Source organism: Vicia villosa, unplaced genomic scaffold, assembly GCF_029867415.1.
Source record: "Vicia villosa cultivar HV-30 ecotype Madison, WI unplaced genomic scaffold, Vvil1.0 ctg.002086F_1_1, whole genome shotgun sequence".
Classification (NCBI taxonomy): Eukaryota; Viridiplantae; Streptophyta; class Magnoliopsida; order Fabales; family Fabaceae; genus Vicia; species Vicia villosa.
The window spans coordinates 312,111-323,736 of NW_026705834.1; the positions used below are offsets into that span (position 1 = coordinate 312,111).

The window sequence follows — 11,626 nt, forward strand, 5'->3', positions numbered from 1 at the left end:
ATGATGAACTACTTTTACTTACAGTTAGACTTATACTTAGACAACGACAACTTATACTTATACTTATACTTAGAGTCGGGGGTGGTTCTGGTTCCTATACCCAGCCCTCTTGAACAATTTGAGATAATCCCTTTTCTTCCTATGAAGATAGGTGACTTGTATTTCTCATTCACAAATCCCTCTTTGTTTATGCTGCTCACTCTCAGTTTGGTCTTACTGCTGGTTCATTTTGTTACTAAAAAGGGAGGAGGAAAGTCAGTACCCAATGCTTGGCAATCCTTGGTAGAGCTTATTTATGATTTCGTGCCGAACCTGGTAAACGAACAAATAGGTGGTCTTTCCGGAAATGTGAAACAACAGTTTTTCCCTTGCATCTTTGTCACTTTTACTTTTTTGTTATTTTGTAATCTTCAGGGTATGATACCTTATAGCTTCACAGTTACAAGTCATTTTCTCATTACTTTGGGTCTCTCATTTTCTATTTTTATTGGCATTACTATAGTGGGATTTCAAAGAAATGGGCTTCATTTTTTAAGCTTCTTATTACCCGCAGGAGTCCCACTGCCGTTAGCGCCTTTTTTAGTACTCCTTGAGCTAATCTCTTATTGTTTTCGCGCATTAAGCTTAGGAATACGTTTATTTGCTAATATGATGGCCGGTCATAGTTTAGTAAAGATTTTAAGTGGGTTCGCTTGGACTATGCTATGTATGAATGATCTTTTATATTTCATAGGAGATCTTGGTCCTTTATTTATAGTTCTTGCATTAACCGGTCCGGAATTAGGTGTAGCTATATCACAAGCTCATGTTTCTACGATCTCAATCTGTATTTACTTGAATGATGCTACAAATCTCCATCAAACTTGCTTGTTATTTATTTATAATTGAACAAAAGCGGGGATAGAAGTTTCTCGAGCTAGGGTCAGTTCAGCCAATTGCTCCGGGTTCTTTCACTCACAGAAGACCAAGCCTTGCTACTTGAATAACAGGTAATCAGACTTTAGCCTTTCCGTAGTCCCATAATTTTCATTCAGGGGATGACCCTGAGGAAGAAGCCGAAGGCATACCCAGAGAAAGGAAGCATGCTATAATTAGGGTATCACCTATCGATGGGAAGCCAGCCAACCCCTCTCCTTTTATAATGTCGAGCTACTTCATACCTTGTTCTATCAACAACACGCTACTTCGTTCCTCTCCTTATCAGTCGAGTATCTCCGCTCCTGACTCTAACAAGTATGCTTCTAAACTCCAAGCTCTAAAGAACCTGCAATTAAACATACCTGTCCCTTATTCTATCAAACAAGCTTAAATCCCTCTCCTTATAGAAATGCAACTACGTTCCTTTAGCGGTTAAGTAGGATTTATTCATAATAGAAGGGATAGGTTTTAGTCCTGGTTCAAGGTGTGAAGAGAGAGGCTGTCCCAAAAGGACAGGTACAAGACGAAGTGGCAGAAAGATAGAAGTCTTGCACCCTTCAATGCCTTTTCATGCTGATTGGGTAGAAGAAGTAAGATAGAAGGACTAGTCCCTTAGGGAATGATCTTATCTGGCTTTAGACTCCTTTCAACGACACAAGGGACATCAGGACGCTAACTTTATTGCGAGCAAAAAGAAATCTTATATTTTCCCTCTTTTCTACAGGGGAATGACCGTCACAAGTTAAATGAAAGGAATTCCGCTTTAACTTCGCAATCTGGGAACTACATTCATAAGCAGTTGAAGTGACTATAGCAGGAATTAATTAAAAAAATTAAAATAGGCTCCTCCCCGAATATGCCTTAGGAAAGTCAAAGGAGGGGTTCAAAGTGAAGAATTGGGGCACTACTATATTCCCCCTCTTCTTACTGAGGAAGAACAGATTTAAGGAAGCCGACTCTCGTTCTTTATCTACGGGAATATGAAAAGTAGACCTGTCGCGCTTCGAAGAAAGGTAGTTCCCTGGGGTCTGTCTATCTTACTATATATACGATGCACCTAGGTTTCCAGACGTTCAGACTTAAGTCTGATAAGGCAAGAAGCATTTTCTCTAAAAGTGATAACCTTTTGTCCCACCAGATTTATAGTGGAAATATTGGAGGCGACATGGGGTTCATTGAGGATTTTTAGTAAGGCATTCCTGTGAGCTTCTGATGCTATCAGGAGACCTCAGATAGACTGGCATCTTATTGAGTTGTTCAACCACACTGAATTCACTGTTCTTGATGATCCTCAAGAATTCCGTTCTTTATTTCTTCCTCTGCTGCTTGACAGGTTAAATATCTCCCATTTTATCCTTTCGATTCTTCCTTCTTAGTTCCAACTCTTCTGGAGTATAACATCTTCCAGAACGAGTCATTCCTCCAATTTCTGCCACCTACCTCGGGCTCTTTTCCCCTTGTTCGGTAGTAGCCTCGATGCCGTAATTCCAAGGCACAGCATGATTTCCCGTGTTAGGTTCCAGGAGGCTTATAGTGATGGGTCCCTTCGAGGGTGGATAGGTGATAACCATCGGTTTTGGGATGGGTCTGAGTGTCAGGATTTTCGGAACCTTTGGTGCGAAAAATGATGCGCTTGGAATGGTGATAACAAGGGGCTGCGGTTGTGATGGAACTGGTACTAGGTAGGTGGATCGAGGGGCTTGGTAGGACGTAGGCCTATTTTGTGCATTATGAACGATCTGGGATATAACGTTGTGCAGATCTGGGCTATTCCTGTGTTGAGGCCGGATCGGAGGTTATATCATGTTAATCTCTGTGCAATCCGCGTCTTTCACCTTAGGCCAAACGAGACTATCTTTGAGTGAAATGGGTGGTTGTATCTGGGACGTCTTTCTCTTCTTGCATAGACTACTACTCTCTGATTCATCCTGCAATGAAGGGCATGGATTCTTAAAAGCGTAATACGCATTCCTCCCTCGCATCAGAGTAGAATAGATGCCCCTCACTAGCAGCAGTTTATCTCACATATCCCTACCCGGACCTGGCATCAGGAGCCAAGCCGTATCAACAATCAACAGCAGACCTAAGATCTCGGAGAAGAGGATCCCCGGCAATAACTCTCCTTTGACACATAGGCGCTATCAGCCCTTCTCTTATGCCGGGTCTGGGGGAGGAGGAATTTTTTCTGCCTGGAGCGAGCCAGGTCTGGGATCTTTCCCATAGCCTTCTTTCTTTATTCTTTCTGTGAACCTGAGCGAATTATTTTCTCTATTGTACCTAAATCTTCAACGTTTAAAAAAGTAATCTTTCTGAGTGCGCTTGACCGCCTGACTTTACTCGCGGTACACTGACTATATTCCGCAGAGGTTGGCAAGAGCTTATTTCACAGCAAGACTGAATGGAATTAGCCTCGTAGAACTGAACTACCTTGATCTAAATCTCTGGAACTCACAGAAGACCAAGGCACATCCACTCTAAATTCAGCATAAGCTTGGGATCTTTATTTCCTCAAAGCTAAAGCCCTTGAAGCCAGGTCTTTCTTCTTTAAAGCCTGGAGCTGGTGTATTACTTTATTATATCGTAAGTAAGGAAGTTGAGATTGTCAGTTTCATTTCGTGAACCAGCTACCCTTTATCTTCTTCTTCCGTACCTTCTTCTTAGTCTACCTACTCTAGAACCAGGGGGAGACTCCGTGGCTTTATAGTCTTTGCATCCACTTGGCCACTCGAGTCTTGGCTTGGCCACACTCTAATAAGTTCCCATCTCCTTTTTTAATTAAAAAGCTACTGGACTTGGCTTCTTTCCTGCACATAGTGTCTTATATTGAATCACATCTGCAGCGCTTACTGATTCAATCACAGAAGAAAAGATCACAGCTGATACGCATTCAATTGCTAACATCACACCGTTTACTGATTAACGTCCGACTACAGCTCGTATGAGTTCTTACGGTTGGTTGGGAAGAGTCTAAACTTCAAGGTACTACATACTTGATTAGAGAAGTAATTTCTTACTTAATGCCATGCTTTACAGACATTCTGACCAAAGCCCCGGATTAGTAACATAGGATTTTGGCTTTTCCGTCCGAATCCCATTCTATGAGGGCCGCCTCACTAGCCTTCCTATAAGGCCTTTAGAGAGGATTCAAACTCTTCGTCCGTGACTCACTGGCATTTCTTCCAGAATGAAGAGAGAGTAGAGCTATTGAAGCAGAAAGCCTATTAGGCTCGGTACGCTATAAACATCCTGTTGCCATATCTTCAAACCTATTACCGTAGGTCGACTGTCAGTAACCCTCGCTCTTTTTCGTGAAGAGTAAGTATCTAATCCTTCTGCTCTGGAAGTTGATTGAGGACTTCTATTCACTTTGATAGATGGCGTTGGAAGGAGTGGTGTCCAGGATTAATCCCAGTACCACCACACCTCTCCTTGCCCGTGGTTGGTTTAGGCCACGAGCAAAGACCAAGAAGTCTTGACCAGTAAAGCCTCCAGAGACCCGGGTCCCACCTAAACTAAAACTTGAAGTCAGAGCTTTTGGTGGTTTGATCTCACCTTTATGATACTTCATATTGAGATCAAACAAAGGCCACAATATCCCAAACCTTATCAGCTCTTGATTTTAATCCTTTGCTTTCCAAGATGTTAGGACAATTGGGCCTTCAAACCATGATTCAATGGAGGTATCCGGATAAGAGGACTGGACTGCGTACCAGGCCAAATACTTAAGCCAGGCACGGACGAGCTAGCTGGGCGAAGGGATTCCCGAGTCAAACGACTACCATACATAGCATAGAGCTGGAAGCTGCACTAGTGGACAGAGAAGACTGGACGTGAACACGAAACTGTACAGGAATAAGAATCGCCCGCCCCACTTTCCCTCTTTGAAAGAGCATAGCCCTGTAACCCCTAAAAAGAAAGAGGAAGAGAGTGTAATGCCATAAAATTTTTGATATCCTTTATAATTCTGATTACTCTAAAGAAGCGCGAGCGCTGGGCTTTTCGTGATAAAAAAACTATCCTAAACTCTCTTCTTCCGGGGATTCGGGTTAGTTGTTGACTTACAAAGAAAGGCAGATCGATTAAGATCTTCATCTTTATAAGGCATTCTAACTCTAACGATTAACGATCATAATCCTTTTATCAGGGTGCTCTTCACATTCATTCATCAGCCTGCTTAAAAATCCCTTTGCGTGCACCTTTCTACTAGTCTCACTTGAAATGAAGTTATTCCCATTCCCCTGGGGTCAATTCCTTGGAAAAGACGCTTGAGCAGCCAGCCAGCCTTCTTGCCCAGGTATTGGGCTAGGCTAGGAGATTGGAAGCCTCAATTCAAGTCGAGCAGCAGCTTTTCTACACTCAAAGGGAACCCGGCATCCCATTAACTGAGACTTCCTATGCATAGCTGTAGCCTTTCGTCATACCCAAAGGCTACTTAGTGCCTCCACCAACTGGGAAGCTAGAGTATGAGTCAAAAAGCCCACATACACCTCCCTATATAGAGAATATAAGTCTTTAATAGGGCTACAAGGGAGAGTGTGGTCAAGGGGCTGTGGGCGAGCTTGGCCTTCGTCGGGAACAGATTGTGCCCATGATTGGGAAAGCTGCTGAGTTCGCTAGATCAAAAAATTACATTAGAAAAGTAAAAAGTCTCATGAGTCGCTGCGGGCTTATTACGAATTCCATTGTTAACATGAATCGGCCATTGTCTTTTCGGGTTCCCCCACCCAGGTGGGAAATTACTTACTTAGACTATAGCGACCCTAATAAGACATACCCACTTATCCTTAAACGAAAAAGAGGAGCACACCAACTCTATGAAGAATTCCTGGCCTTGTTACAACAATACGCTTCAAATACCCGATTAATGCTGAATTGGGGCAAAGACTAAACCAAACGAGCTCTTTGTGCCCTACGATTGCAACTGTTATGCTTGTTGGGTGGTCCTACTCTTTGAGGAGTATGGGTCGATTTCGCTTGTTTAAAAGTGCACTGACTAGACAAACTAAACGGCACTAAAGCTTTAACCTACCTCATCCACCGCCCTGACGAAATTAAGTAATTCCAGATCAAGTTCGGATCCGTGGAACTACCAAGGAAGAATTGGGCTTTACTGCGCCAATAGCCATCCTCCACTAGATACATCATTCAGAAATCGGGCAGTAGATCGGTGCGCGCAAACATATCTTCTCGGACAGAGGGACCGGAAAGACTTCTACAGGCTTTCTTTTGCCCTTCTTTACCGCTTGGAACTAGATGTAATCGAACTTACACTTTATGAAGGCAACCCAAAGAATAGACTGGTAGGACCCTATTCGCGCGCCTATGGACCAATGTAACCCAACCAGTAACTAGTGCCCCCAATGGACCTCTCCTATGTAACTCCAACTGAAAAGGGGGACGGAATATAAATTTTAGATTATGGGCTTGATTGATCATACTTGATGACTGATTGATGGATACCTTTGTTATATAGTTCCGATGAACCCCACGGATGTCGTCTATAGGGGCTACCTGAAGCTATTCTCCGATCGGTACCTATACCCACTATTCATGAACATAGTCGATGTTAAGGTTACTATAGATGGAAATGCTTCCACCTCAGCCCTTATTTTTTTCTTAGTAAAGCGCGTAGAAACCCTCTAACCTAGGTCTCCTGCACTCTTATTTGGTTTAGAATTGGGACAAGCCAAAACCTTCATTATTAGTAAGATAGGTTGCTTTCTTGTCTTGAGGAGTGAATTGCGTAGGCTGAGGGGCTACTAGCGGGATTATTTGGATAGAAGAAGATCTTGGTAAGGTTGAGCAGGGGCTTGCCAGGTATTGACTGACCCCTGAAGTTGAGGTAGAGGCTGTAGGTATTGCTGAGACTGACCTAGCGGAAAGGGATATTTTTCTGGTCTCACCTGAGAATGCTGTAGCGGCACTGGTTTAACCTGCTCTCGCGCCTGAGGCTCTTTGAAGTTGTTGCGGTTGAAGCTGAGTCTGCTGGACTTATTGCTGCTGAAACTGCGAATTCGCCTCTAGACCTGTCTGAGTGGAGGCCGTAGTCTGGTAGTGCTGAACTCTTGATGGTCTCTCTTTTATGAAAGGGATTGCTTTGTGACATGGGTTTACTCTTATTCTCGGAATTTCTTTGAGATTGTGGGCTAGTCTGAATCCTAGATGCAAGCTTCTTAGGTTGAGAAAGGGTGCTAGTCTCTTGTGCTTTCATCTTAACATTCATCAGTGAAGGCTCAAAGATGTCATACATGGGGGACTGCATCTCTCCTGAGTGCAGACCTTTACGTAGACGACTGTGTCAAAGTAGTAAGAAAGGCAGCAATAACGAGAGATGTCTCTCTCTCCCGGGCGCGTATTGCCGAAAATAAGGTTTTGCTTCAGTTGTGCTACTCTAGACCTGCGGAAGACAGGTGCTGCATGCAAAGGCCTAAGTCCCGCGATGTGCAGAGAGTGTACACCAGTCTGTGCTCGTGCGTCTGGGTGATCCTCAGGTGGAGCCCTGGTGTCAGTGTCAAATGTGTGGCAGAAGCTAAATAGAAAAAAGAAAGGAATTTTGGCGCAAAAGGAAAGAAAGAGGGGGCGATCTCGATAAGCTAAGCAATTGACTCTTTGTTTGCGATTCTTTCAAGGAAGGCTCAGATCCAATATCGGTAGCGGAATAATTAGACTTGTGTAAGCCTGAGGCCTGGACCAGAAAGTCTAAAATTAAGTATAGGCCGGGGGCAGCAGCAGAAGATTGGACTGGAACCCGAGAAGGACAAAAACTAGATATCTTTTGTGGAAGTTACTTACGATCGGGCTTCACTAATCTGTAGCACCTGAACTCCAGAGCTTGCTTGGGTGAGTGGTGGGATGATAAATGGACTGGTCGACCCTCTCAAAATTTTCCTGTGAATCAAGCCCTTCTTTAAAGAGCCATTTCGGTAGGTTTTAAATTGAGTCATTAGAGGAAAGGAATAGCAGACCGCGGAAAGCAAGCTACTCTCTCTAAACTAAATGGAAAAAGAGCTTATCTTATAGCAGCTCTCTCAGGGAAGCTTCCTTCGGGATTAACCAATAGGGTAGAGGTGAATAAGCTTTATTTCCTTACCTTAGGAGGACGTTTTTATTGATTTTTATTGAGGCTGCCTTCGCACAACCGGCACAGGGTATTCATAGCTGCTGGTCTCGACCGGTTCACTAGAATGGTTGGAGCAACAGGAGCTCCTACTCTCCCTAGAAGCTTATGTTGGTTGTTGGCTAGGCTCAACTTGAACCACCGGGCTTACCCATTTTTAGATCATGCCTCCGTAGTTTTTGGTATTAAAGCCTTCCATTTCTCTGCGACTTCTGGAACGGATGGGACTTTTCCCTCTCCAACTGGACTATAATAAAGGAGGGTCGGCCCGGCCTGTGATCGTAGTCCGATAGCTATTCCTGCCCCAACTTAACCAATGGGGTCCGGTAGTCAGGGGTAAGAATGAACAGAAGGCGACTAACCAATCTCTCTTTGAAACCAGATGCCCGGAGATGTTTGATTCGTAGGGCTAGGAGATCGGTGAAGAGGGCCGGACAACCAAGCTAAAAGTTCTTCCATTACGGCTACTCCGAAATTTTGCACTACCACCTTATCCATCCATTACTGGAGACGAAAGCAGCTATCCCTAATGCCTTGCCCCTCTCCCTCCAGTCGGGAGCTAAACCCGGGGCGGGGAGTTAGAAGAGAAGGAAGGGAAGAATCGGCTAGGAAAAAAGAAGATTTAATCGTGTTAATGCTAAAAACTCAAATACCGGGTATTCTCCGACATTTTTAATATCTTATACTTGGTTCGAATCCAATTCCTGGTAAGGAAGGCAAAGATTCTAAAGAAATTCCTGGATGATGAACAAGAAGCACTGCAGCAGCAATAGCAAGTCACTTTGGAACGACCCGGCATCGAGGTCTCTACTCCCCAACCGCACCACCTGGGGAAACCAAGCGAAAGAAGACAAGATCTAATCTCCAAGCACTGTCTTGTGCTCGTCTCGGTGAATGGACACAAAAGAGATATTTAATATTTTTATGATAAAGCATTCTGAATCGGCATGAGCAAAAGCCCCCGTAAAAGCTTCAACAGGAAAAGCAGTTCAGCAAGACAATGGAAGCAAAATAAAATAAAAAAAGAATTGGCTGGCGGAGAACGGAAGGAATTTACGAACGGTACGACCGGGGAAGCCTGCCTAGCAAAGCCAAGCGTGGAAAGACTACCTAAAGCTAAGACTCCTTTTCGGGTGCTGCCGGTCTGGATTGATGCCTTTCCTTCTTTCCAGGATTAAGGATCTCCCAAAAGAAAGAATGAATGACCTCACCTCAGGAACAGTCAATGGGAAATCCCGCCATGCCATCGAGGGGCTAGTGTGACCATCCATAGCATACGACGGGCGAGAGGGGTACGTGGTGGCTCAGTGTGTCTACCAGTTTCAGGTGAGGCTATTCGGAGATCCAGGGCGAGTCCCGATTCCATATATACGGTTAAGCAAGCCCAGCCGCCAGCTTCCACCCAGACGACAAAAAACGTGAGCGCCTGGCGCGAAAGGTTGCTTTGCTTTACTAAAAAAAAAGAATATAAGGCGCGTTAGCGCTTTAGTTTTCCAATAAGGGGCGGAGCGAGCCTAGAATAGCAGCCTATTACGTTTTCAGGCCCCTTTACTTTTTACTTTTTCTTTTTAAAATAAAGCGCTAGTGCCCCTAATCCTATAGAGTCAGGCTCTTCTGCTATCAATGAAACCGAAATAAACACAAAAACCAAGTGCGTTTTGTATAGATCGAGAGTTGTAGCTGGATTCTTTACTCATGACATACTGGGAAGAATTGCAGGAAATCGTTCGATAAGACTTCTAACTACTATTTGAAAATGATATCCGACGATCAAGACAATTCCCGCGAACTCTTTCATTTCATATCAGTTTATTCTTCTTCTTACAAAGCAAATAGCATTTCCTATTGATTTGTCCCCTATCCTATAGAGCTGGACCTATTATGATTATTTCTGAATTATCCGTCGCTTATGCTGTTCCCAAGGACTAGCAAAATCGAAATAGCGAAATTCTTGGGTCATCTCAATGGGTTCAGAAACCACACGTTTCTCTGGATCATCATAGCGTACTTCTACATATCCACTCAGAGGAAGGTCTTTTCGTAATGGATGACCCTCGAAACCATAATCTGTTGATATACGGCGTAGATCCGGATGATTGATGGAAGAAACACCAAACATATCCCAAACTTCTCGCTCCCACCGGCCGGCTGATGGAAATAGACTGACTACCGGAGATATTCGTGTTACTTCGTCTGCACTGGTTTGTATAAGAATGCGTGAGTTATACCGAGTACTCAGTAAATTATAGACCACTTCAAATCTTCGTTTTCGAGAGGGATAATCAACTCCGCAAATATCGATCGAAACTTGAACCCTTGTATAGGTATGCAATTTAAGAAAGCACAAAAATTGAAATAGGTAGTCCGTTTTGGTACCATATCTATTCCCATGTTCCGATCTTTCAAAATAGTAAACCCATTTTCCGGGTAAAGAATACAAACAATATCTTAATAAGAATTGGCTATCCATATAAAGATAACGAATGCTTTCTCCTCGTTCATATTCTTTTCTTGCTCTAAAAAACTCGCGCCAGCTTGGCATGATTATATATTCACAGTAAAAGTTATCCGCTTTGCTTTCTTTTAGCAAAGACTTGTTGTAATGTAAATCGCCGGTTGGGTTTACCAACCAAGAAAGACATGGGATTTGGTGGGCAAAAAACTAGCTTTCTTCTCTCTCTTATGATATTTATATTGCTTCAACGGCTACTTCTCTTCTCTATATGCAATTACTTGGCGTAACTGAACTCAACTAAGCTTGCATCTGACTTTAAGGTTTTCTAGAACCTAAGACTCTTAGATAGAGAGTTTCAAACCAAATAATTCCCCTCCCCCGACAATCCGAGTGGGGAACTAAACCAGCAGCGCTACGAACACTTTCAACAGAACGAGACCTGCCCCTATCCTATATAGTAAATTTATAAAAAATATAGAGTTAGCCGGACTTCCCTTTCCTGGGGATTGGTCTCCCTCTCTTAGTAGGAGGTTGACTATGTCCACAACAATTTGTGTAATATAAATTAAAGGCTCGTCGAGACCTCGACGTTTTGGATTTATTCCTAGGTGCAGGCCTGTCCTTCTTCTTATTGTAGTTGATTGAATAAGGCTTCCCCGCTTCGCTTCTTCTTTGTTCATTCGTAAATCGCGTCTTTTTAAGCCAGGTCAAAACGATTCTATTTTTATCTGAGTCTACGGAGATAAATCGCTCTTTAAGCGAAAATCCCCGGTTTTCTAAAACCTTATCGTGATGATCTCACTCCACGGAGGGAAAAGGTTTGTTAATTCATTAAAAAGACGGGCTTTCCTAGCTCATATAGTGGAAAGCGCCCTTCCCACATCGATCCCTCGAGGTGGAAGAATGATGAAACCTGCCAAGTAATATAGTAGTCATGCCCTTCCTAATCCTCTATCGAAGGAAACCCCTCCGAGGGTGAAAGAGGTGGCTAACTTTCCTTGCCCCAGGGAGCTTCTTTGTTTATGTAACTAAGCGGGCAGGTCTCTGGAGTGTGCTTCTATCGCCCGAGCAAGAGAAGGGCTGCAGATGAGCTATCAAGTCGTGCATTTCTCCCGAAAGTGAGGAGAATGCCCCGG

General features: G+C 43.6%; 2 protein-coding genes across 2 annotated transcripts; one reads left to right on the forward strand and one right to left on the reverse strand.

Annotated features, from left to right (window-relative positions):
- LOC131637797 (ATP synthase subunit a) lies at positions 1–10,336 on the forward strand. Its single transcript, XM_058908376.1, has one exon. It carries the CDS (start codon positions 1–3, stop codon positions 886–888), a length of 888 nt encoding a protein of 295 aa, XP_058764359.1. The 3' UTR covers positions 889–10,336.
- On the reverse strand, positions 523–11,100 carry LOC131637798 (NADH dehydrogenase [ubiquinone] iron-sulfur protein 3-like). Its single transcript, XM_058908377.1, has one exon. The coding sequence runs from the start codon at positions 10,575–10,577 to the stop codon at positions 9,921–9,923; it is 657 nt and encodes a 218-aa protein (XP_058764360.1). The 5' UTR covers positions 10,578–11,100; the 3' UTR covers positions 523–9,920.
- Between the last annotated feature and the right edge of the window lie 526 nt (positions 11,101–11,626).